The following is a 27,545-nucleotide window of genomic DNA, read 5'->3' on the forward strand; positions in this document are numbered from 1 at the left end:
AGATCCGGTCGGAATTTAAAAAAAGAGCTCTGAGACACAATATCATTCCAAACATCAAATTTCATTAAGATCCAATCACCCGCTCAAAAGTTAAAAATACTTCATTTTTTCTATTTTTTCCGAATTAACCGCCCCCCTCCCCCGATTGTCAAATCGGGAAAACGACTATTTCTAATTTAATCTGGTCCGGTCCCTGATATGCTTGCCAAATTTCATCGTCCTAGCTTACCTGGAAGTGCCTAAAGTAGCAAAACCGGGACTTTAGGTACCCCCCCTCCAACTCCCCCCAATGTCATCAGATCCGGTCAGGATTTAAAATAAGAGCTCTGAGACACAATATTATTCCAAACATCAAATTTCATTAAGATCCAATTACCCGCTCATAAGTTAAAAATACTTCATTTTTTCTATTTTTTGCGAATTAACCGGCCCCCACTCCCCCCAGATGGTCAAATCGGGAAAACGACTATTTCTAATTTAATCTGGTCCGGTCTCTGATACGCTTGCCAAATTTCATCGTCCTAGCTTACCTGGAAGTGCCTAAAAGTAGCAAAACCGGGACCGACAGACCAACAGACCGACAGACAGACAGACCGACAGAATTGGCAATTCTTATAAGTCACTTGGTTAATACCAAGTGCCATAAAAACTCAGAAAATAAATGCACGAATTTGAGTTCTGCAAGCATATCTTTCCCTTTCAGGTAGCTTACAATCTTGAGGTACTTTGCTGACGACACGACATTCTTCAAACGTTTCTCCACGGACAAAGGTCACACTGTTTTGATGGTTCTTTCTGAGCTGCAACAGCGTAACCAAGATACCAGTACAACTAGATTTTTGGAGAAGAAATATTAGCTAAAGGGGGTCTTTCAAATATATCATGCTTTGGTTTTCAAAATACCATGCTCCCAAATAGGGAATTTTAAGGACTTTTGGGGGAGTCAAGGGACTTTCTGCATAAAAGGGGCTTCAGCCAAAAAAGGGATTTTCGGGGCTTATTTCGACCCCTGCTAGTTAATACAAGCATCTATTGATGGATAGACAAACGATAAAGCGTATGAGCCTTTCCACTCAGTGATACAATCTGTCAATTTCCATCAGATCTTTTACCAGTTACTGAAGAACTAAGCAAGTATCCGATTTTCTTTTAGAGCATCAGTGAATCAAACCCACCTGGTTTACTTTTTGCTCCGAAGCTTTTGCAAAAAGAAACACCTATTTATCATCGAAAACTGGTCGTGTTTACCGGTTATACACAATCTTAATCAAAGTTTCTGCGTTTCAAAGTGATCCATTTTAATAATGAATTTTTATGTTAAAAATGAGCTGAGCTGCTACAAAGTGTTTGTGATTTGACTTCAGACTCGGTTTCTAGTATTATAGTTATCTAAAATTGTAAATCTAACCTTGAAAAGGTGTGCATTTACCTGATATGCTGCAAGTAATCATTCGACTTTCTAAGACCGGGTGCCAAGCGAAAGAAACAAGAGATGTTATTTCTCCCGGCGGTGCAATATCCCGTTCAAGTGTGAAAGGCTCTTGATCGTCACCAGCCGAACCACAAAATTGAATATCACATATCCCAACTGATGATTGGTCGCGTAAAAGATAACCCAAAAAATTTGGTCTACAAAAGAACTGAAATAATTAAACAGAGAAATTAAAAACTTCAGAGCTCAAATACAAAATGCTTTTAAAGACAAAATAATATAACTACCAAGGTCAAGGAGTTTTATTCATCGAAATCAAACAAACTTAGAAATCCGTCATCAACAGTTTTAGTAAAAGCTTCAATCTAATTCGTTGGGAAACCTGTAAAAAGACTATAACTCGAAATAAAATCTTCAATAAAAACTTGCACTTGTATTGTGTACTTATGAAAAAGAACCGCTTCACGGGCCTTTGCTTATTTTCTCTCACTCAGACCTTCGGCACTCGTGAATGAGATTATAGACTGTGTTGTCATGTGTTTACTTGCTTAGACGAACCTAGCCAGTTATATCTATAGTAGTTTCAATAAGATATTTACTCTCAAGCAGTAAAATATATTTGTTGGATATATGAAAAACAGAAATACCCTAGAAGATGGTTTATAAAGAAGGTCAAATGTAAAAAGAAGAGGACACATTTTCATTCAAAATTTTCAAATTTTCCTTAAGCATGAAAGTAGGGCAAAAAAAAAGTTTAAGAAACTTAAATCTAACAAAAATTAAAAACTGTGTTTCCGAAGAAACTGTCTAGCGATGGAATCTTGATACTTATTGAAACAAATACAGGAATGCTTCAAAATAAGAAAACATACAAATATAAAATTTCAAAAAAGGCTAAAATCCCTCAAAAAGGAACCAAATCAAGAAAAAGAAACCATATTAATTACAAGAATCCAAATCCTGAAACGGTGATTTACAGCAACCCATCTTGAAAATAAAGAGAATCGCATTTTAGTGTGGTAGCACCATTGTGCCTTCTTTTTTGTTTTAGCAGGGCTAACAGCCTGCTTTATAGGGAGACGGTAAAACTAAATTTGGCGCTTATGTAGCACGGTCAGACCTCAATGGATCTAAAACAGAGACAATAGCTTGCTACTTTCGATAACCAAAAAATTGTAAATACCTAGAATCGGGTATGCAACTTGTTAATTTAGTGCTCGGGCAAATCTAAAAATAATGCAGATAAAACGATAAGTTTAATCTATAGGTTGGATCGATAGGATAATTATGAGCTAAGCCGTCGAGCTAGGGAATAATATGTCTATTATATAGATTGAAGAAACTGGAAATAAAGCTCTGTTGTCGTATTACCTCCATCCCTTCAACTTCATTTAAGTTCATTTATTTATTATTCACATATACATGTATATATATGACATAGGCCCATGGGGAAAGAAGCTCGAAAAACTAGGCCTAGACAAAGATACAATAACAAATTACTCTACAATACAAAGATAAACATGACGGCAAAGATAGGAACAACACAACAATAATATGAAAGTAGCAGCTAGCCCAGGATCCATAAAAAGAATTCAATATTATTAAATATAAATTAATACTAAAGATAGCTTAGAGGCCCACATTCACCCAGAGCAACAAACCATACAAATAACTGTGCCTTATTAAAAAGATGCTTATTTAAAAATAATCCTGAACTAAATGAAATAGTTTACCTTTTTATTAAATGCATAGAAGAAAATTTATCGATAAGATCCTTGTAAGCGTCCCAGCACCGGGCTATTGACACAAACGGAGCAAATTTAGATCTCTCAGTACTATACTTGTCAATGGAGATACTCTTTTTTTTTGAGTGTTATAATTATGTAAATCTTGTGGTTGGAAAGCGGTAATTTCTTAACGTCATAACTGAATTTGAAAAGAATTGTTCTAAAAGTAAATTGTTGAGAAACTGGAAGTATATCTAGATAAGTATATAAAGACGCTGTAGAAAAAAATTTAAGGATTATTAGGGCTTTATTTTGTAAAATCTGTATTGGTTTGATATGGCTTTTAAATGTAGGTAAATATACTAGAAAACAATAATTAATATTAGTCTGAATCAGAGCAAATTAAATACTTCTTAAAGCAGAGTAGGGCAAATAAAGTCTCAACCTTCGCATTAAGCCAACATACCTTGAAATCTTTAAGCGTAGATTTTAAATGTGCGTTTAAAAGTAAGCTTTCGTCAATCACAAGTCCAAGGTACTTTATCGTTTTCAACCGAGATATTTGTAATAGATGCTTTGAATAAGTAACTCGGGTAATACAAGGGCAGATATTTGACTTTCTGCCGTAAATTATGAAATTAGTTTTTTATACATTCAAAGCAATAAAATTTGAAGAAAACCATTCAAGAACATTAGAGAATGCAGTATCCAGTTTTGCCTCAAACTCCTCGTCATTCCTCTCAGAAATTGAAACTGCCGTATCATCAGCAAAATGAGTGTTGAGGTACAGGCGAAGAGAGGAAATTGACTCCATCCAATGGTTGCTTTCTCTTATCAAAATAAGATTTAACTAGATCCAACGCCGGTCCGAGCACACCACAGTCATCCAATTTACAAAAAAAGAATACAATGGGATATTGTACCGAATGCTTTTCTAGAATCTAAATAAATTGTTGCTGGAATTTCACCTCTATCTAAGCATTCATGAATATATTGGATGAAAGAAACGATAGCGTGTTGAGTATTGTGTCAAGACCTGAAACCAAACTGGGAATTTGTGAAGAAATTAGACGATTTAAGAAAGTCATAACCTCTTATAAATTGCCTTCTCAAATATTTTAGAAAATGCTGACAAAATAGAAATAGGGCGGTAATTTGATAGGTTTTCAGGAGAGTCACCTTTGTGAAGCGGAATTATCCGCGCTTCTTTAAAAGCAGATGGGAAAACTCCATTTTTAAATGAAAGATTAAATATATGTTCTAATGGTAATATTACTGCAGACAATATTTCTTTAACAATTATAGAACTAGACCCGTCAATTCCCGCTGAATTACCTGGATTTAGATCACACACTATTTTTATTATTTCAGACTGAGAAATAGGCCCGAGAAAAATTGAATTACTTTGAGGAGATGGAAGGTATGAAGAAAAATGTTTATTACTACGTGAATCAAACTGGTTCATTACTGATGAAACAATTTTCTCTCCTATATTAGCAAAATAAGTATTCAAAATATCAGCCGCTTTTTTCTATTTATTAGTAGTCAATCCATCATCTAAACTGTTAACTCCAGGAAACTTAGACTTACTTTCTTTTTTATAAAAGAATTAATTAAAGACCAAGTTTTACGAAGAGAATTTTGAGCTTCTCCGAAAGACTCTTTATAATACCTATGTTTCGACAATCGTATCAGTGTGTTTAATTTATTTTTCAAAATTTAAATTTTTTAAGATTATAATCAGTTGGATTCTTTAACTGCTATTTAAATAAATTTTTTTTTTTTCTTAACTGACATCAAAATCCCAGACGTTATCCATGGCCTTATAGGAAATTTTTCTCTGCAAAATTTTATTCGTAACAAATAGGCAACTAGAATCAAGGCAGCAACTGAAATTTCTTAGAAAAGTATCAGTTGCCATATCTGTATCCTCCGTGGATATTATATCTTGCCAATCCAACAGTCCAAGGCTTTCATTCAGGTGCTTTAATGTTTTTTTATTTATTAATCGTATTTGACGGTCCTTACTTACCTGCGGTATTTTATAAGTAAAATCTAAATCTGAAACCAACAGGAAATGATTTGATATATTACTTAAAACAGCAAAATTTGCTTGAATTGGTAAAGATTTAAAAATATTATCAATGAGAGAAGCAGAACTAGTTGAAATTCTTGTAGGTATCAGGCAAGAAGGAAGCAGATACGCAGAAAAGAAAGAAGACAATAACTCGACAGAAGATGCATTTGAAGCTTCTAGCAGGTCAATATCCAAATTTCCGGAAAAGATAACAGCTTTACTTTGAAAATGAGGTTGATGCAAAAAAATCGTAAAGTTTAGAAAGGACAGACTTGATTGGAGAAGAAGCGGTCGGTATACTACGCAACAAAAAAAATCTTTTTTTCCAACACTAATTTCAGTCACCATTACTTCAAAAAGCATTTCCTCGTGAGAACCTTCCAGATTTGCAAGGCGTTGAAAAGATATACCTTCTTTAATTAATACTGCTAAACCACCTTGGCGCCTAGTCAATCGGTTTTAAAAAATAAATTGATATCCAGGTAAAACAACCTGAGGAGTCAGGTCTGTAAGAAAAGTCTCACAGAATCCAACGACAGGAAAAGATAGTTTATGAACTGCATCAACAAGATAATCCTGTGAACTAAAAAACCCCTGCAATTTAAAAATCCTATTCTCACAACACCGGTACTGGGAAGATCAGACACTTTGGAAGGTAATTTATATTTACAATTTGGAAAATTAATTAGCCCAGCATCATTTGTCTCATTTCCTGCAGATTTATGGCTCTGGAATATGGAAAAATCAAAAGGGTTAGACTCAAGGTCTCTCAGTCTATCCCCAATACAATTATCATCCAATGTACAGAATCAGAATTATGATCCGAACCAGCAGAAACTTTCGCAAAATGTACACCGTCTGAGTCTTCAAGTAGCAAAAACAACTGAACCAGTGAGAATTCGAAAATAATGAAAGAAAAAGAAACTGCTTGAAAATAAATAGAAACAAGAGGAAGAAATGGAACATATTCATTGTAAGATGAAATCCGGACACTGAAATTTTATCATATTCAATTAATTCATATAAATAGAAACACACACAAAAAAAGACATAAAATAAAACCATAATAAGCTACAGAGGGACAAAAAATCGCACAAGAAAAAATAGGATCCTATTAACAGAGAAACATTACATATTGCAAAGTAATAAAAATAATCTCACCAAACGAAATGCCATTATTAATCACCGTAACTTGTCAATCTTACCCCACTGTGAAGACGTAGACTTTTTACATTCGAGCCATAATTTGCTCCCTTTTGGTTTAATACGCTTAAGATGAACCGCACCCGAATCACGAATGTCCTTTCCCATAGATAATAGCTCATTCCGTAAAAAATTTAGCTTTGATGGGAGATCACTGCAAATGCGAATTCCACTACCATGTGTCAAGTGGATTTTTTGACAGGAACATAAAACCGATGGGTATCTGAGGCATCGCGTCAGATTCAATAATACCAGGTAGAACTGATCCATGCTATAGCATTAACTGATAAAGCAAAGGAACTGGAAAGACACTTTCAGGAGCTACTCAATGGACGATTAAAATTTTTTATTTGTGAACGTGTCTGTTGCGTTAAGTTTCTCCTTCTAAATGATAGTGTTAATTTTAGTCCATCTCTTCGTGCGTCCCATAGGACGTCTTCGTAGGATGGAATAAAGCTAGGCAGGACTCATGTAATTTCTGATGCTTGATGGGAAAACAAGTCAGTGCTATACTCAAAACAAATCTTTGGGACTTCATTCATTGAAAGTTCATTCAAGGTCCCTTTCTCACACCTCCTCGTATCTGCAAAACATTAAGCCGTCAATCCCTAGATTGTTTTTTACCGGAATGGCACTTCGATATGAAATCCCAGCGAGTTTGACTCGTTTAAGATGTTTAATTTAGAGCCTTGCATCTAGAAAATCTAAGGTTCCTTATATTGGGTTGCTCAGAAACTTTCAACTTGAAACTTTTTTGACCCCATATGAATCTGTAACAAAACATCGAACAGTCCCTTTTGAACGACCCTTTTCGAAGAAATATTCTTTACCCTTCTTTACTCCTATGAATTTAATATTTAATTGAGTGAACCGATCTTCATCTTTTTCTTCTTCGTATATCAAGCATTAAGTCGATAAGAAAGGCTTTGGCGCGTTACCGATCGTGTGCGTTTTTATCCCCTTTAATCAGGAGGACTAGTATTTAGTAATACCTGAAAACACCTTTTTTCCTTTTATTTCACTGAAGGAGACCAGCTAGCAGTGCCGAATGAAACAAGGTCGTAAAATAAATTGTTCATTGTCTTACTAATATCTGTTAAAACATTGAACAAAATATTTTAACCAAGCGTTTAATTCACTACAGCGGAGTAGGTTTGGCAATAGCTTGTCAACTGTTCAATGCTGAGAGGAAAAGGGCTTTAAATGATGAAGCAGTTTTATCGGTTATTTTTTTGTCTTTTTGGTTGGTTTTTTCTTTTTTTTTTTTTTTTTTTTTTTTGTATTCACAGCTTTAAGGTTACTCTTATAATATCTGTACGATTCATTAAACAATGATTTAACCATATGATTGTAGCGTAAGATACATTATTCTGTTTTTGATTTGCCTTAATTACGCAGTGTTTTCTACTGTATTTCTTAACATTGAAACACTTGATCATAAAATCACATTTTGAAATTGTTTATGGTTCCCAGTAATGCAAAATAATGGTAATTTGGATTAAAAAGAAGAGATATATAGTAAGGGAAAAAAGTATGTTTGCATGAAAAAAAAAAAAAAAATAAGTTCTTTGAAATCTATTTTTTTTTTTTTAAATACAAGTAGAAAAGGCCGCTAAAATTGAAAATGAGCCGGAACTGTCTTGACCGGAACGGGGCTTATAACCCACCAGTAGCAGATCCAGGGGGTGGGCGAACGCCCCCCTCTGAAATGGAAAAAATTCTATCAACAGAATTCCATGACTTGACTGCGAGTTCAACGCTTTGATCAAAACATGTTTGAAAAAGGTTTGACGACATTGTATCTGCCTGCCTTAAGCCTTTAGAGAATTTTCCAGAGTGTTTGGAGTCACCCGAACTTACAAGGCACTCTGTAGCTCGTCAAAGAGTAAATTGTTCAAGTTTCAAAAAATGTCTAAGTCAAAACCCGTTTCTTTTTCAATAACAGAGCAAATTTTTTGAAATGACTGCAACAACAGACAAACCCTAGGGTTAATCGCGATTCTAGAAGGGTTTGAACAGTATAAAATATACTGTTATGATGTTAGGGTACAGTATATGATGTCAAAGCGAAGACAGCAGTCAACTATAGACACATTTTTGGTTCAAAAGCTAGGCGAGCCGACGATCTACGTCTAACTGAAGATAGAAATAATGACAATTTCAGTGTTGGTAGGAATTCCAGCGCTCTGACGAATGGTGAAATAGTAGTTGATTCATTAGCATCAATGAACTGTGTAGCCCCAAGCCTAACACAAACTTCGAAACTATAAGCATTTTCAGAGAAAATGATATAGGAAGCTATACCGATAGAATTGAAAAACTGGATGATCGTAGGCGATATCAATTGCTTCAGAACCCTTGGATTCCTCTATCTAACTACAATTTATCCTATTCAGTTTAAAAGAAGTAGGGCAGGGACGAAAAGAGATTTTTCAATCGTACTCGCTGCGAAGAATTCCATTGGCTATTCCTCTTAAATAAGATAAGAGACTTATTCTGTAAGTGTTGTATTTTGTTTATTATCCGACGGGTTAGAGGCTCTAATTATGTCAAAAGTTGTTAAAGAAACCTGTCATGACTTTTAATAAGCTAACTGGAAGAGAGGGTAACTAGGTTTCTCATTAAATAATCACTGTCACCACAATTCAGCTGACACGGGCAAACATTTCCTTCAAAAATATGATAGCCCTGAAACCAGCATTTTCAGATGAACGACGTCACAGACACCAAACGAGGACACAGACACCAGGTGTTGGAAAACAGAATGAGATTGAAGCCAATTGTAGAATCAATTATTTTCTTGGGCTGACGGAACATTACTCTTAGTGACCATAGAGATGGTGGACAATAATTTGCAGAGAAGGACCCATTGGCAAACTAAGGGAACTTTCGAGAACTTTTAAGGTAACGTGTGTATGGCAGTGAAATCTCTTTGAAACGACATTTGGAAAGCTCAGGTGTAAATGCTACTTATATAAGCAAAACGACACGGAATGGATTACCTAAATGTTGCACGAGATCATTCTGCCAAGTTCTACACTGTGGTTGTTGATGAAACACCGAATGTTTCACACAAGTCAAAACTAACTACTGCCCTTTCTTACAATTCCAATTGCACAAGACGTAAGGATTTCTTCGGTTTTTACAGTTACATGAAACATGTTACTCGGACAGCATTGGAAACTTCAAACCGGTTATCAAAGGGGAAATGCTTGGAAATGTTGCGCTGGATTTTCTTCAATCTCTTGGGCTAGACTTGGAAAATTATGTGGGCACAGGCATTGATATATGTGCTCTGATAGTTCAAAAAATTATGGTGCTGCAACATAAGCTCAAAAGGTAGCAAGAAATGCCCTGCTTTGCCCATATTTCAGCCATGCTCTAAATCTGTCTATGCCAAAAACTTTTTCAGGCTATTAGGCATGTGTAAAACGCGCTGGATCGAAAGACACGATTCCTCAATGCAGTTCGTGGCAGAGCTCCTTAAAATTATGAAAGCTATTGAGATCATCAACGGCTGGGTAGGATGTACAGCTGCAGCAAAAGCAAAATCATTTTTGACTGCTGTCACATCGTCCCATCTGATGATAACCATTTTACACTCTTAGTAACATATATGGACTAATTTTAGCGCTCAGTCGACCATTTCGGAAGAAGAACTTTGACCTTGCGTCTGCAGCAAGCGATGTTAAGGAACTTATTGTCCATCTGGAAGTCAAGCGTCGGGTGAGTGAAAGCGGGTTCAAAAAACATTCAAGAAGGTTACCTAAGCAGCAACCAAGCTAAGTTTAGAAATAACAGTCCCAAGGATAGAAAACAGTAAACGAACCGGATTAATGTGCCATTCAATCCATATGAGGAATATTATAGACGATCCGCTTTTATCACCACTTGGGCACGATTATTTCGGACTTAGAAAGGCGTTTCTCCGTTGAAATGCTGGACACTTTAACCCTCAGTATTTTCTTTCCAATAAATTGTGTAAAAACAAACAAACAACATTTTACTGACATGATTCATGACTTGTCATCGCGATACTGGTCAGAAATCGATTTCCCCTTCCAGTCGGTTTGTGCATCCGCCCTGACCGGAGAAGCGATACCATGAAAAGCTCAGTAGGTTCGCCTGAGAGAAAGCAGAAAGCAGGGAAAAAGTTTACAGAAACACAACTGCGATGCGAATGTTTCTTGAGGTCTTGCAGATCCTCAAGACCCTACTAAAATCACGAATTGTGTTCCTAAAGCGCTCCTTTTTTCGCATCGTCAGCAAGACTACCACTTCCTTCCCCGTCTAAGACTGTCTAATTATCACAAAAATTTTAGACTTTCTGGAGTATATAGCCTGCATACGAGATTAAATGAAATTGTTTAAAATGGGACTTGGCAATAAGGGACTGAATTACCTTGTGGGAGACCAGGCAACTTTAGAAACCGCTTTTGGTGCAGTAATACTAAGAACTGGCTTATCAAAATGCCGCAGGTCCCAAACGTTTACAATACAATCACCATGGGACGTAAGCCTGTTGTCATTAAGTGGATCCATGGTTATTCCATTGACACAGCGCGTACCAATCGACTTTTCTGGCTTGGAAGGAACTAAAATACGTAGAATAGAATTATAATTTGAATATGCATAACAAGCCATCATTTTAAATCAGAAGATAGAAAGGGATGTCACATAAAAATCTATGGAATTAAACTATCGTATTCTGTCTAAGAGTACTATCATATTTGTCTCAAGTCTAGCAGAGATAAAAAAATAAATCTAATATTCAAAAACCTTATTTCTGTCCTGCACTAAAAACTCCATGCATATGATCAGTTGCTGAAAGCCTTAATAAGTCTTAATAACAGCACTATAGTATTAAAATTCCCTGCTCCCTTTTTTCTGTATCCCAGGTTTTTATCCATTTTCTGATTAATTGACCTTGATTCTTAAGCTCTAATTCGAACCTTTCAATTTTCAGGCATCTTTTTGTTAGCCGTTCTTGATTAAATATTTATTATTACAGATGGCACTGTTGAAGCTAATGGATCCCACTTCATTTTAATTAAATGATGTGATATTAATATATTTAGTGCTGCGAATAAAGCTAAAATTTCTGAAATCCCAAACCGTAAATTAATTTATTAATGTTGTGAGTTTAATTGTTGTGATTGATTTTTAATGGCTAACATATAGTTCCTTAATACTGTTCCATAAAGGTTTCCTGAATGATTGAAAGTTAACAGAGATGCAATTGGGCTATACAAAGAAAATTGTTGGGGGAGTGGAAGAGGGGGCTCGGACCCCAAAAGCAATCATAGAACCTACCAAATATAGAGACTGAAAATCTCGGGTGATTCTGATATCAGCATCGCATAACATGAATACCTTTGTACGACAACGCATCTATGAACCCCCTTAAAAGAGACTATTTGTATAATTTGGCCCCCTTGTCCTTCAGCCTTAAGACTTCACACCTCATGCGGCCCTGGAGGCATACTTTTTTGGCTTTCTAGTCACTTTGACCAAACAGGCGATCTGGAACTTTTATCCCTATTCTATGTGGAGCAACCAGAGTGCTAAGTGGCTTAAAGAGCGGTTAGGTGCCTCTCGTACCTTTTGTTACTTAAGAATGCATTGTATCTAGATTTAAGATCAAATGAGCACAAACTCAACTTTCTACAGCGAAAGGGGATGTGTTGCTCTCGATCAAACGGGACACATTAAGCTGTGTTAAGTCTGCACAACCATTCGGTGTATGAGTTCAAAAAGTGTTAAATACCAAGTGCAACAGAAACAGATACCATTTGCAAGATATTTACGTACTGTGTCTTGTCTTTAGACTTTGATATGACAATATCATCCCTACATTTACAACAATTTCAGGGATTCTTCAACACAAATTGTGGTAGAAATCGTGAGACGATTTGGATACACTCTGCAAAATGTAAGTTTTTTTTATGATTTCAAAAACCCCAAAGTCTAACTCTGGTGAAACTCAAGCACCACAAACAAAATATGTAGTTACCGCCTTCCGATTTCGAATCTATTTATGAAAACATTACCCTCTAATTTGTAATCAGCAAGCTCAGAAATCCTGTGATGTAAACTATTTCCTATGATGTTACACTGACGGCTTGGGGGGGGGGGGACTTGGGAGACACAGTTTCTGGACCATTCAACTATGCTGAACAAAACGGCTATCTCAAAATTTTCATTACTCTGTCTATGAAAACTGTGTTGTAAAAGAAAAATCATCTCTTCGCTGGAAATATCTCTATCCTTATGCACAAGATCTACTCCATTATACTAGCTATTATCGGAAGCAATGAAATCGGTGTACTTTTGCTAGGTTCTTCTTGGTCACTTTATCTAAATATTGACAACATTTTTGTAGTTTCCAACGACTGAGAGAAATTTCCATCTTTAGAACAGCCGTTAATATGCTCAACAAGTTGATCTTTATTAAATTTTTAAATTTCTTTCAGGACATGCAGGAATAAAAAATCCGATCCAGCTGAAGTATTTTAATTCCAGAAATCCCTACTGGCACCGCTTTCGTTCGTCTTCTGCATCTGGTCGAACTCATTTGTGAAGAACAAATGTGAAATATTATTCTGAATCAAATGTTGCTTATATTTTAGTAGCTTATTTTACTTTAAGGGGCAACTTGGCTGAAAGTGACACCATTAAACTTATAACTCCAACAAAACACGAAATGGCATTAAACTACGATTACAAATTTGGACTCCTTCCCGATCAGTGGCTTCAATTTACGAAAATGTACGAAGGGGAAAACTTTCTTTTTAAATTAAGGGGGGGAAGATCCCCCCAAAGAAATTATCAAAATCTGGGAGAGGGAATGGGGCAGTAAATCTGGAGAGGGCAAATGCCTCTTCTTCCAATTGAAGCCACGGTCCACGATGCATTTGAAACTTCTCCAAACGAAATCCAAGCATCACTGAAGTGTCCAAGAAAAAGCATTTATCTTTAACCTGCCGGAACATTTAAACTACCAAAACTAAAATTAAAACGATACTGAAAAGTCTTTTGTTTTTCTATCTTGAAACCAAAGACGAGCCCGAAGTTAAGTTATATAATAATTCAAACTTGAAACAGAGATTTCTATCAACGGTAAAGCAAAACCCAAAACAAACACAAATTAAAATGACCAATCAAGTCAAACCTACAAAGAGCGGAAAGTACCACAAACAGGAGTAGGGCTAATGCCTTCTAAGTCTTATAAAGGCCAGAAAATCAGTTGGGCTTTGCTAAAAATAATTTGTATTTCGAAGAGCCTGACTTTGCCACAGCTTCAACAACAACACAACAACAAAATGATGTTGCAAGGCCAATCGAAGTTTAAAAACAAAAGTGATGCTACTTGTCCCTTTCCCTCCTTCTCATAGCCTCTAAACGGCTTAATTGTAACGTACAATTTCGCTGAAAACATCATGTATTTTGATTATGAATAAAGAAGGAATTAGTGTCGAAGGTTCTAGGTTATGTTAAAATAAAAAACAGAGCACAAGCTCTTAAAGATCATTGTTTTTTAGTTTTAATCACATTTTCAAAAGGTAATTTCAGTATAGTTATACTGTTATTCATATATTGTTCTATAAGTTAAAATCCATGCTAACGCTTTATTCTCCTCAGCATAGTTTTTCGGAAAAAAATGGTTTCTTACTTCTGACATCAAATAGCTTCAGTGATTTTCCTCCCATTCCAGCAACTAAACTAAATCCAAGCTTCGTCCACGAAAGCGATTGAACAGAATCAGATTCTCCTATTCTATAAATAGGCTCAGGAGCCGGATTCACACTTGTGTGCAAGTATTTTTGGAGTCTAGGAGCAGAGAACGATCTATTAACATCCCAGACTTGTGCACCGAACTCACTCCTGTGTTTTTCGAATCCAGCTAGCAGCAATCGTCGTTCCAGGGGACTCCAGCTCAGTGAATTACAGGCTCTTGGATGCTTAGTAACTGAAAATAAAAGGAAGCTCAAAATAAAATAAAAGGAAGATCCATTGTTTCATTTTTACTTTTCTTTCCGTAATGACACAATCAACCAAGCGTAAATTACTGATGCTACTACGGTGGACTCTAGTATTAAGGCAAGGTCCAGCGTTTAGTAATTGTACGCTACGTACACGCCAAGATGAGGCAATGTTATTTCTGAAGACCTCTCACCTGTTTGAGTTAACTACTTATGCAACCAATAATTATCTATTTACCCACAGTGTCTTTATATCACAAGGCAATCGATAAATTTAAAAAAGAAAAAAAATGGTACTTTTGTCATCTAAGAAAAAAATTTGTCCTATCATTGGGTTTTCCAAAGTCAAAAGGCAAGTTATGAAAATAACTCTGAGTTGAGTCCATTTTTAAGAAATTTCAGAGGAACAACTGTCAAAGTATATGTTTAGCTATGAAAATCGTCTTGTGGCAAACAAAACTACAAAAAAAAAATGCTTTTTTTAGGAATTAGAGGTGTTGGGGAAAACGCTTTAAGCTAGGTAGAACAGAGAAGGAATTTGCTAAAGAAGTTTCTGAATAAGAGATCTTACGAGAACAAAAGAAAAGCAAGGAAAGTAGAGAAGACAGTAAAGTTTGAATTAATATACGAAACAGAAGAAAAGGGAGATAAGCACAACCAGGAATACGATCTATTAGTCGAATAATTGTATGATGGCAATAAATTCTGGATTTTTCAATTAAATTGTAATATATACAGAATAATTATAATGAAATCGTATTTGTCTGCTTCTTGTAATTAATCTATCAAATACGCTGAAAGGAAACAATTGACCGAAAGATGTGATGGGAAAATATTGTCCTTGATTTAGGTAAAGCTTCCACTCCTTTGTCTTGAAAACCCAAATAACCACAATTAACCATAAGAGCAAGCACAAACTTAAGTGTTTCCAAACTTTTCAGGAGTATTGCATAATTCTAATTATTAGGGTACGAAAGTTAATTGACTGCAATAGGCGTCTGAATAGGGAAAAGAGGCCAGATCAAAATAAGTTCGTTAATTTTGAACAGTGATGCAGCGAGTAAACAAGATGAAACATAATTCAAATGTTTATACATTTTGCTTTTTCAGAAAACATACTTAGCTGAACAAATGGATTTAACTTAACTATTGGTCTCTGCCGAAAGAGCGTGCGTTTCGATGTTGGATGTACTTCGAATTTACAACGACATTTTCAGAAGGTAAGTAAATTGTGGTCTTTCATACTATTAGTTAAGAAAAAGGCAAGCTTTCCCAAAAGAAAGTAAAGAGCAATGTTAAAACTAAATAAGTGCAAAAATTATTCTAAATTTAATTTTCAAATAAATGTATATCTGGAAATTTGTTTCAAGTTCAATGTGCCCCTTTCTTCAGTATCAAGAATTTAGGCGACTCTCCAACTCTCTGGATTCTAGGCTTTCAGTTCCGAGCAGGAAAGGGCAGCATAAGCACTCATACGAGCTGATGTCCAAAGCATTAAGAATTTAATCAATGACGAAATCTCTTCAACAGATACCGTGTCAATCTGCCTTGATTTATAGTCGAGGTGACAGAAGACAGTCTATACGAGAATAACAGCCTCATTTTCCCACAAGAGCAAGATATGTGCACATGTCCTAGCTAGTAAATCATTCCCGAAGAGGCACACAGGTGATCACATACATGAAGTCCCTGAAGAACTGGTGAATGAGCAAAAAACTGGACCGACGGTGAAGTATGTTATATGCAGAAAATATAATGTCGGTGTCTAGTAGTTTTAGAAATAGATGACCTAGGCGGACTAACAAGGCTTAGTTGCTGTACCCATACGTTAGGCCTTACCATAAGGGACACACTCAAAGAAGGTGACAGTATTTCTTCAGTCCTGGCCAAGATCTTCGGTATTGTCAGCTTTATTAGAAGCACTCAGATCGCTTCCACTCTTCTCCGTGAGCACTGCTTCGTTCTAGCTATTAACAATCAAACTCGCTAGAACTCACAGCTAGGGATTGTCCGTCCCATTGCACTATTGTTCCAAAAAACGTCAAAGAATGCACAAAACAAAATTCGATCAGTTCTTGTTATAAAACCTTATCAGGTCCATGATGATTAATCAAGATTCTGATGAGCCTACTTGAACCAGAGTCAGAGAGCTATCTATGGAATGGGTTTTTTCAAAAGCTAGCCAATTCACTCAAAATAGCTCTGAACAGCAAAATGCCAAGTTATACTGGTGATAAGAACTTCAACCTAGGAACACTATGTAATGCTCCTTTCTGTATTGGAAGCTACAGTAAAGATGGAGCAAAGGAAACCCACACTCTTTTATCAGCTCCTTTTGAACCTGTGAGGGCGTAACCACCAGAGATACGAATTATGTAGCTCCTAAAAATGACTGTGTACCATCACTAGTAAAGCATCCTCACTTTTTGTGCTTCAAGATATAGAATCCTATTTACAAATCAACGATGAATTTCAAAAATATCTAGTCGAATTGCTATCTGATAAAGACATAAAACCGTTGACCAAATGGAGAAGAAAACATGAGAAGTATCCACTTTCGGTATTTTTGTTTTTTTAAGCGACTTGCTGGCATTGGCATCTAGGCTTTGTCGGTTGGTTACAAGGTTCAGTATTACCGGGGAGATGTTGATTCCGCAGGGGACAAGATCAACAGCAAAACTGGTTTCAAATCTCAGAGTAATTTTTAACATCTTTACTACATTAGTTACTTTATTTTACCATCTTAAATTGTAGTAGTACAAATATATTACAGCTCAAACACTGAACTGAAAATCGTTGCAATTGACTTTTAATTCCTTAAAAAAAAAAAAAAAATCTGGTAACTAACAACTGAATTGTATTTGCCAGGAAATGTCAAGATTCCTGAGTTGACCAATTCAAGTGATACGTCAATTGTGTATCTAGAGGAAGCATCTCGTAACTTTAAAAAAAACTGCAATGAAGCCTCATTACAAGAAAAGCGACTGTAACAATTAGAGAGACATGAGTTTGATTTCTGTAGGAAGTGAATTTATTGGCATGATGATAGTTATTAGACTAATAGACACTGTAGATAAAGCTAGTGTGGCTTTATCTACAGTGTCTATCTCTTTATTTTTGAGTTTATATAGATTATGAAAAGGCACCTGATTCATACAATTAAAAAGCTTTAACAAACGTCCCATACTTGTATGGCAAGTACCTTTAAACGATTAATGCTATATACAAAAATGATGATGATTAGTCTGTTGTTCATCTTCTCCTTTATGAGTGATGTCATTAATTTTAGTCCATCTCTTCTGGCGTCTCAAAGATTTGGTGAAATAAAGCTACTAAGGCTCATTTTATTTCTGACCTTGGCAGGAGAAAAAAAAGCAGAAAACTATGGCATAAACAGGAAATTTGGGACTTATGAGATAATCATAGTTTCTTCAAGGTACAGGGCCCCACACTTCCTCCATTTATACAAATTTTTGGCCATCTCCCACAAGAGTTAGTTGTACGGTATGGTACTTCGGTCTGATATCTCAAGAGCTTGACTCGTTGGAGAACATTTGGTTTTGCGCCCAAATGATTGCATCCAGGAGGCCTAAGGTTCCTTCCCTGGGATTACTCAAACTTTAGCCTTGAAACTTTGTCTGACCACCGTCAGATATATGGTTTTCGGCCAAGTTGGTCGTGTTGCGACCTTATCCTCACTTTTCATGTACTGCTTGAATAATTGAAAGAATAGCAGGTACAGATTCTCTTGGTTTTCATAGACTTTCTGAAAGCTTTTGATTGAGTCTACTGTGCTGCAAAATGGAAAGTTCTTTGGTGTTATTGAATCCCTGGAAAAGTTATTAAGATTATCAAATCCTCTACGAAGGGCAGTAGTGCTTAGTACAGACTGAAAAGAGACTGAAAAAATGATTTGTAGTTGAATCTGGTCTGAGGCAAAGATGCTTCCTATCTCCAATCTTATTTGCCATAACTGTCAGCTTTCTTCTGATATCTTGCAACTTCTGTGGCAGGGTACGGTTGAACCCACAGAGAAAAGTTTACGATTGTGATTTTGCCGACGGCATATTTCTTGCTACTCATTTCACTGAGTGACCAACAAGACCAAGGCACTATCAAACGGTGTTATCACTTCGCTAGCTTGAGGTAGCCTAAGCTTGGGGGAACGGAAATCAAAGAAGTCAGCGAATTCAAGTACCTAGGTAGCACACTAACTCAAAACGGCAGGTGCGATAGAGAGATCATCCTTCGAGTTGCATATGCAGGTGAAGCATTCTCTCAATTAAACAGTGTTTGGAAATCTAGCAAGTATTCTCTCAGGTTGAAATTGCGTCTGTTTAACAGCAACGTAATGTCCATATTGACCTACGGATGCGAATACTGGAGCCTGTCTAGAGCTATAGAGATAAGGTTACATGGATTTGAGAATAATTGCTTGCGACGAATACTTGTGATTTGTTGGGCCGACACCAGGATAAAGGTTCTCACCAAGCAGCTTCAAATATCCAATGAAGTTAGACTTAAAAGGTGGCGATACTGGGGCCAAACGACTCGAGTGAGGCAAAGATGACTTCCCTACGACGTTTGATACTGAACTCCGACTTGAGAGGTTAACCATTGCTGCCCTATACGCCACTAGGCGTCGCAGGATCTAAGTTTAAGTAAGCCTGACCCCCGTCAAAATATTTCCCAAATTTTAGATAATTCTTTCTGAGCCACCCTTTCCAACAAAATATCTTTCCCCCTCTTTAGTATTCCCTCAGACCTAGATTCCATCACCAAGCAGGAGTACTTTTTCCTTAACAGCACCCGATTGTCACATAGCATGCAAAACACGAAGAGAGATTCCTTTGGCTACAGGAGAACATGAAATCAAATGGGAAGGCATAGCATACATAGACTTAGATTACGTACATGTTTTGAGTGTCCTACATAAAAATGTTAGCAAATTAAGTGAAATTTGGAGGTTTTAAGAGTTCAGGTGCAAGAATAGGCTCTGAAAATTTAGAAGTTTGAAACATTGAAGAAGATGAACTAGATGTTTTCTTGTGGAATAAAGAGTTGAGCACTGAACAGATATGGGCGAAGTAGCAGCTCACACAGCTCAGTTGGCATATGGCAATTCGGTAGGATGATGAGTTACTAGCAGTAATAGTCATTTAGTGGTATTTCCTTTATTTATTTTTTTTGCTAGTTGTACGAAGACAATCATTTTTCACTTTAAAATAATAAAAAACATAAACAGAATATGACTTGCCAAACTCCCGAGCGCTAAGCTCATCCTTCATATCCAGCAGAACAACTCTCCCTGTAGTTTGTCCAACTGCTAATTCCATATCATTTTCTGGTTCTGGACACCAAGCAACACATTTCATGTAGGGGATAGTACTTATGGGAGGAGAAACCAATGTAGCAGCATTAGTACTACTTAATGATACTTCTGAAAATCAATAGAAACGATTAAGTCGAAAATTCGAAAATGAAGTTACCAAAATACATAAGACAATTTATTAGGTAGAATCCCTTACTGAAATATTTTCAAACCTAGCCTGAAACTTCAAGAATAAAATAATTTCATAGAGAAAGAAAGAGATATGGGGAGAATGAACTGAGTGTTTACTATTAAAATGGAGGGTGAGGCTTGGGCTGACCATAGCAGTGAAAAATTTTGGCTTCCTATCCCCCTGTGTAGCTATATGGTTCTAGGCTAGCCCCCCTCCCCCCCAGAAAAATCCCCCACAGGCGATTCCCCATGAAAAACTCTCCCCCACGGATGATTCCCCCTTCCCAAGGAAAATTACCTCTCGGAAAATCCCTCCTATATATAAATTGAGCAGCCAAAGGGAAAATAAGACAAATAAAAAAATAAAATTAAGGAAGAGATTCTGAAACATTCTACAACCTATTTCCAAAATACGGACAGAATGTGTCAAAGAATATTCTAGAAAACTTATTTTTACATTTTTATTTCTTTTTTTGGTGGTTTTATTATAGTAGTATAGGGTTATTATACCAGGTAAGATAAAGGTTAAAAAAAGTAATTTGGAAATAAAAAATAGTGGTGATTGTAGAAGGGTTGCCCTATGATGGAAATAAAAAGAAGTAGAGACTAGACTAAAAATTCCGAGTAATTAGTTCTCGTGGATCCGGTATGGCACCAACATCTGTAGTAAATGATAAAAATCCACCCCTTACAATCGAGAATACATCCACCATGTGTATATCATAAGGTTATCCCGCGTGAAGTATCCTTAGGGGGCGTTTTTGTTTTATTTTTTAACTTAATTTAAACTAGATCTACGTTGCCTGAGCAAAGTGAAGTGTTGCGGCAACCTTTCTCCGGCTTCGCCGAATAAAGTGTTGCGAGAGCAACACTTTGGTTTTGTTTCTTTGCAATCGGTTAAACTCTGAAGGTGTCAGCCTATCGAAGCTTTTAAAACATTATGCTCAAAGAAGAACGCGATCAGTAATCACATGATCAAAGGCTATTCCCCAGTGTTGAAAAAACAACAATAACAAAAGAATATCGAAAGAAGGGACTAAATTGACTTTGCAGCCAGTTGAACTTTATCCTTTTCAATCGTAGACATCGTGACGGAAGAAAACTTGGACCAATATCTTATATAATCTAGTTGGTATTATAAAGCTATCCGTAACCTTTAAGGATTAAAATACCATAGGTGACACTAATTATTACGAAACTACCTCATTGTTTTACGTTATAGTGTGTGCCCGTTGCGTAAACACTTAATTCTAGGTTACAGTGAGTATGGGTAGGCTACACCCATTAGCAAAAGTTACAAACCCCTTTTCACTGAAGATGATTGTAGCCTAACAGACAATTATTAATTACAAGTCCCCTGCATGTCTTACCACTTGAACCAAATTGGTCTTACCATCAAATACACCGGAAACAAATAATAGGTACACCAACTAGCCAAAGTTGCAAAACCCCTTATTGCCGAAGATGATTATGGTCTAACAGCCAACTGTTGCTTACAAGTCCTCTACTTGTCTCACAATTGGTATCGGCCTATTTTTGGTTTCAGTGTGTACCCTACTACTGAAGTTGTCAACCCCTTGTCAAAACTTTCAAACTAGTATGTCTCATGAAGGAATTTTTGTACCAAAAAAGGGATGACATATACTTTGATCAACTCATCAAGAGCTATCGATTGCCGTCAAAAAAAAATTCTATCTGTCTTAGTTCAAAAGTTCATTTTTATTGCCGTAGGCCAACTTTTTAACGTCACCACTTAGAAAGGAGCAAAGGATAAGATCCAATTTCTTTAGCAATGGCAGAACTTTTAAAGTTTTTGAGGTACATCTGATAACATTTCTCTACCTCAATCCCAAGTCCGAAAAAACAAATGATAAACCCAGCCGAAATCACGGCAGCACTTTCGGACCCGTGGGAAAATGCCGCTTTCTTCCTTTTGTAAATTTTTCTATTTATCACTAAATAATATATATTGGCTGTGGGACCGGGTAACTGCCGCATATATTTAACACTTATAGATTTTAGTCCATCTTCAATTTTAAAGTGATGCCTGCCTACTTGCCTGCTAGAACGGAGCTTTCCACTCGAAAGCAGAAACATGGTTTGATGAAACGAAATCTTGGCTGCACAACTTCAGATACTCCTCTCTAACATAGGCTATATAACTCCACTTCACTTCGCACACCATAGGCTCTGGCTCGTGGACAAGCAAAAACCATCCTTTTTGGATGGTTTTTGTGGAGCTTTCCAAAATATAATGTCATATTCATCAATCCGGCCTGAGGTCCACACTTTCCGTAAAAACCGCACAGGTTAGACCTTTATCAGTTTCCAGCAATAAGCCGAGATCGGTGGCATAGGAAAAAAAAAAACAGGACAAAACCAAAGTGTTGCTCTCGCAACACAAATAACATAGAATCCAACTCCAAGTCAAAACCAAGCAAAAGTAAATAGTTAGTTGCAAACCACAGAGAATCAGACAGCAGAGTTTCATAATGCAAAGATGCAACTATTCAATCAATACATGTCTTGTTTCTTCTTGTTAAAAGATACGTGTGTTACATCATGTTGTATGCAGTTTTTGTTAAAAATGTATTTAATTTTTAATATCATTTTTTTCATTTATTTAATAAAAGCACGTATATATAGAAATTTACTTTCAATTGAGCCCTTAAAAATCTTTCTATCATGTTTCATCAGAGCACACAAGCGGCGACAAAAAAAAGAAACAAAAAAAGGAGAGACATTTCTGCATCTCATGTGAAAGTGATTTCCCTTGTTGCTCAATATGAGGGACATTCATTCTCTTAGATGAGGTGTTTAGATGTGGTGATTCCGATGGTGCAGTTTTCATTTTGATCAAGTGCCATTTAATGGGGTTTCAAGGTATTTTTTGAAATTTCCACTAATTTATTTTTGCAATTTACTTGTATAATTAAGATAAAATTCAAATGACAGTTACCAGTTCTGATTCAGCATCAAATAGTGGTTCTTCCTCACTTACCAGTTTTTGGGGTTTTGTGACACATTTTTAACTTTCGGTTATTAAAGGTTAAGGTTCATCATTCAGTAATTGCGGCTTAGGAAGCAAGCATGAAAGGTTATGTTATGATAAAACTTAGGAATCTTCATTTTCCTTAAGTCATTTTACATAGGCAGAAATTTTTATTTTGGGTCTAGTTTGATTTTATCTCCTTGGCTGGTAAAATCTTTTAAAATATGACCTTAACAAAAGTGATTATTCCAAACTTGTTGACCCAATGTTTATAATTTAGATACCACCAAAGTACAGACTATATATTGGTGGGCAACATAAGGTTAGAAGTTACAACAAACAAATTTACATATTTTCTAATATCAATTTGAACATGAACTTTTCAAACAATAACTGCAGCTTTGTGACACTGATAATCTTTAAGCAATTACAGTTTTTGGGTACTATGTATCTAAAACTGCAATATCAAATCATAAAAGGAAACTTGAACTTGTATTTGTCCAAGGGAATGTGAATAAATAAAATCTTCTCGAGGCATTGTGAAAAAAAAAACTTTTAAGAAATTGCTATACTGTTATTACATTCATTCTTGAAAAATTAGTAGAAAAAGTTAAATTTTAATGCTTTGAGTTGGAAGCAGGAACCCTTCTTTTTACATCATTCTTTACTTTCCGTTCAAAAACGTTTTTGTTCAATTTCCTTTTATTTTTGAGAGCAGATTTTGTGTAACATAGATAAGAAGGGAGGTTATTGGAGGTAGCCTTTCAGTGATATCGATCGATCCGCCAGCGCTCTCTGCTCCAAGGCTTCACTTCAGTATAGATGGCAATGAAATGCATGAGAGCGGCCACTTTGGTCAACTATATTAGTCTCATCCCCAGAATTTAATTATCCCTCTTCCATTGCTGACTCTGGGATCTCGGAGTCCATGAATGTTGAAAAAGATCCATTGTCTCTTTTCAGCAACTCCTCTTTGACTCCATGGATGGGATCTTCCATTCACAACTTTTACGATTAAAATTAGTTTCCCATTAAAGGCAAATACACTTCATTCTTTTTCTCTTGTCTTTGATTTCTGACAACCAAATCAGGACCTCTAGTTACAACAAAGCGTTCAATGGACTTAGACGATAGTAGGGAGCCAGAAGAGCCACCCCCCCCAAGCATTCCATCCAATGCTTACTGGTTACATGCCAGATTATTCACAGCGACATAGTGCAACCACCTGAGAGGAAGGCTCGAGGCACTGCAACAAAGCCTGGGCCTCTTTTTAAACAGCAGCCATGGGAAAAAGTAAGAACAAGTTTCATCCCCTCTATCCCCTCCTTAACACATATCTAGAAGCTCATTATGGTTTAGGTCTCCTAGCCTACAATTTAATATTCTAAACCTCAATTAAAGATTTAATCTACTTTATTCTGAATTGTTATAGTGTCATTCAGCAAATCTTAAAAATTTTGATTATACTTAAAATTATTTTGTGAGCTGCAAGTATATATACTCTAATTTTCATTATTATAATTATTAACGAATGGGTCAAACAAAAAAATAAAAAAGACACAACATAGTAATCTCGATATAATACTAACAAAACTGCATATAATACTAACAATATCAAAATAGGCCCCAACACATATTAGCATGTTTGGGACAACCCAAAAAAGGGACACTTCAACTACTAATACACTAGTACACTCCTAAGAAAAAAAAACTCTGACTCCTCCTCCCTTCCCCTACCTTTAATAAAAATTAATCAAGCAATATTGCTAATTTCAAGAAATATAGAAAATAAATCTAACTCACGCTGTGACTTTAATGCATTTTTCTCTTCAAACTTGTAAAGACAGATCTCTGTTCCCCATAAGATAAAATAGTCCTTGTGTACAGGTGACCATAATAGCTCAAGTCTTGCCATTATAAAACGTTAATAGTTCAACAAGGATGCTGCCAGATGACAAGTGCCTATAAATGCATATGAGTGGTTATGAATCCAATTATTTAGGTAGCTCTGTATGCAATGGTATTACAACATCACGTAGTAAAAACAAAAAAGATTTAGTATGAGAGGGCCAAACACTTTCGGGAGGAGGCTATTTTGAGGAAATGTTGATCCCACCATCCTCAAGATTGAGGGGGGGATCCAAATACTATCTCCCAGCTTACATACCTGAAACCACCTGTGGTTGTGTATGTGGCATACACCATAAAAAGTTACAACATAAAGCCTAGATATTTTATGGGATTTTAAAAATCCAAAATATAATAACTCTAGCTCTCTATTCCCCAGAAATTAAAAAGTAAGTGATCATAGATGGAAGGATCATAACTGAAAACATGCAATAAAAAGTAGAATACACAAGGAGCTATTTTGAAATGTTTTACCCTGAAAAGTACACTTCATTAACTTAGACATCTAGAAGTTTGACTCATGTGCATATATGACTGAAAACTTTGTTTTAAAATAAGACTAAGTTAAATACTGGTTGTTATATGTGCGCTCACCATACTTGGCTTTTGGACTTGGTTTTGCAATATTAGCCACTTTGTAACTATAGTTTGTAACCATGAATACAATCTGTTATACAAATTGAACACCATTTGTGGCAAGTATAATTATTCTGTTTTATTTAGGATGCTTATATTGAAATTATACATCATGTTTGTAATTAATGACTACAAGGGTCATTCATCAAACACCAACTATGATGAAAATCAAATATATGTATGTTGCAATATGTACCTACCACGTTCTAACTTTGAAATTTCACTAAGCTTCACTAATTTTGAAATTTCAATATTTGTCTCTGATTTGGAATAAACAGGCAAAAAATCATTTAATACAAACAGTAGGATAGAGAGGTTCTATTAATGAAACATGTGGGTTAGAGGGTTTGGGTTAGGAAAATGAAACTTTCAGGGATGAATCTACAGACTAAGTATGACCCAGGAAGGTATTTTGAAGCAACTACTTCTACTCCTTCTCTCTCTAGAGGGCCCTCACCTTTGATGACCTTTAAAAATATTTGTGTTATAAAAGTGAAACCTTGTGAAATAGATCTTCTGCTTAATTGAAGTACAACAAAATGTTTTCAGCTTCATAACTTTGCTCAATTCCATTTTATAAAATTTTAAAAATATGCAAATACATTTCCTAAATTTTGAAAAAAAAAAGACATTGATATGGTTCAAAATTCTACTCAAATAACAGGAATTGCATTTTCAGGACTAAAGGCAGAGAAAAAGCAACTAGTAACTGAAAATTAAGGTAAAATGTTGTTTTGTCAAAATTTCAATAGGTATAGACCTGTCATGTAGGCAAATTTCAGGGCCCTCTAGAGGGAGAAGGAGTGGAGGTGGGTACTTTAAAATACCTTCCTGGGATATACTTTAGCTTGTAGACCCATCCATGAAAGTTTCATTTTCCTAACCTAAACTGCTTCTAAGATAGCAAGAAGTCAATTAACCAGAATTTTACCCAGAGGTTTCTGAATTGAGCAATTGGCTGTGTTAAACTTAAGATTAGTAGAAATAAAGCCCTATAATGATTCAAATTTACATTATAGGCCTAGGTCTAAATTAGAGGGATATTAAGAAGAAAATATGTTAAAAAACAGTTCTTAATTAGTAATATGCAGAATAATTGCAACTAGCCTAATACTTTTGCATGTAACTCTGCTGTAGGCCTACATTACCCCCAGCCCAACCCTCTAATGTGCAAATATATAGCCGAAATTATATATTGCCAAAGCTTTCCACCAACATCACTCTTGTTTTTTTAGTTCTTGTTTTGTCACAGATGATTTACACATTAGGTTGAAACAAGAGATACACTGGAAATACATAATTTGGGCTATATATTTGCAATTTAGAGGGGAGGGGCATTGGGGATAATAAAGAGTATAACAGGCTATGTAACGTAGAGTAAAACAGAGCTGCAAGCAAAATTTATTAGCTATAACTAGGCCTAGGCTATTTTGCATATTATGAAGTAGGCCAAAGAATTACTTATACATGATTTCTTCTCAATAGCCCCTGATACAGAAAAATATCTTACCTATATCAACCTTCCTTTATAAAAAGCACGTTTCATATCTTTTAAAATTTGGTATTTGTGACTTCGCTTTGCTAAACGCCATCTTCGAGAATATAACCTATGCCACCGACGAAAAGTCTACAGATGCGATTGGTCTAGCATCCATCAGCGATGGGTCTAGGCGTTTTCCACCTCGAAAAATTCCCCCATGCAAAGTTCCTGCCCCTGAAAATCACTCCTCCCAGATTATTCCCTCACACAAAAAACGTACCAGCCACAGAGAAAGTATAAATTATGTGCCTCAAAATGTAGATCAAATGTCCTAAATCGTAAGGGGTAACTTAACGACCAGATAGGAAAAACAGTTTTAGGACAAGGACTGGCTGTTCTCTAATCACTTTTGACTTATAAAAAAAAAATTCTCGATTTCAGATCAAATGAACAGCCTCTGAAGTTTTACAAGCACCAAGGAGAGGCTGGGGATGAGGAAGGGTTAGCCCCTCTCCCATACGGAACAGATTCTGTTAATTTTAAGGTTTAATGTTACTCTTCCTTTTCACGATAAAAGAGTAAAACAGAAATATCCCCAGAAATAA

The 27,545-nt window shown here is 36.0% G+C and overlaps 1 protein-coding gene across 2 annotated transcripts in view; it reads right to left on the bottom strand.

The window, feature by feature from the left end:
- LOC136036260 (GATOR2 complex protein MIOS-like) overlaps nucleotides 1-27,032 on the bottom strand; it is a 75,978-nt gene extending 48,946 nt beyond the window's left edge. The window contains exons 1-6 of one of the 2 annotated variants that reach the window (XM_065718392.1): nucleotides 26,971-27,032; nucleotides 24,720-24,878; nucleotides 19,679-19,861; nucleotides 14,112-14,408; nucleotides 10,842-11,034; nucleotides 1,430-1,629 (exon numbers count right to left, since the gene is read on the bottom strand). In XM_065718392.1, coding sequence (XP_065574464.1) covers nucleotides 1,430-1,629; nucleotides 10,842-11,034; nucleotides 14,112-14,408; nucleotides 19,679-19,861; nucleotides 24,720-24,831 — 985 coding nt within the window. In that variant the 5' untranslated portion in view covers nucleotides 24,832-24,878; nucleotides 26,971-27,032. The remainder of the gene's footprint in view (nucleotides 1-1,429; nucleotides 1,630-10,841; nucleotides 11,035-14,111; nucleotides 14,409-19,678; nucleotides 19,862-24,719; nucleotides 24,879-26,970) is intronic. The other variant, XM_065718393.1, reaches the window with a different exon arrangement.
- Between the last annotated feature and the right edge of the window lie 513 nt (nucleotides 27,033-27,545).

This window comes from Artemia franciscana, chromosome 15 (assembly GCF_032884065.1).
Source record: "Artemia franciscana chromosome 15, ASM3288406v1, whole genome shotgun sequence".
In the NCBI taxonomy this organism is placed as follows: Eukaryota; Metazoa; Arthropoda; class Branchiopoda; order Anostraca; family Artemiidae; genus Artemia; species Artemia franciscana.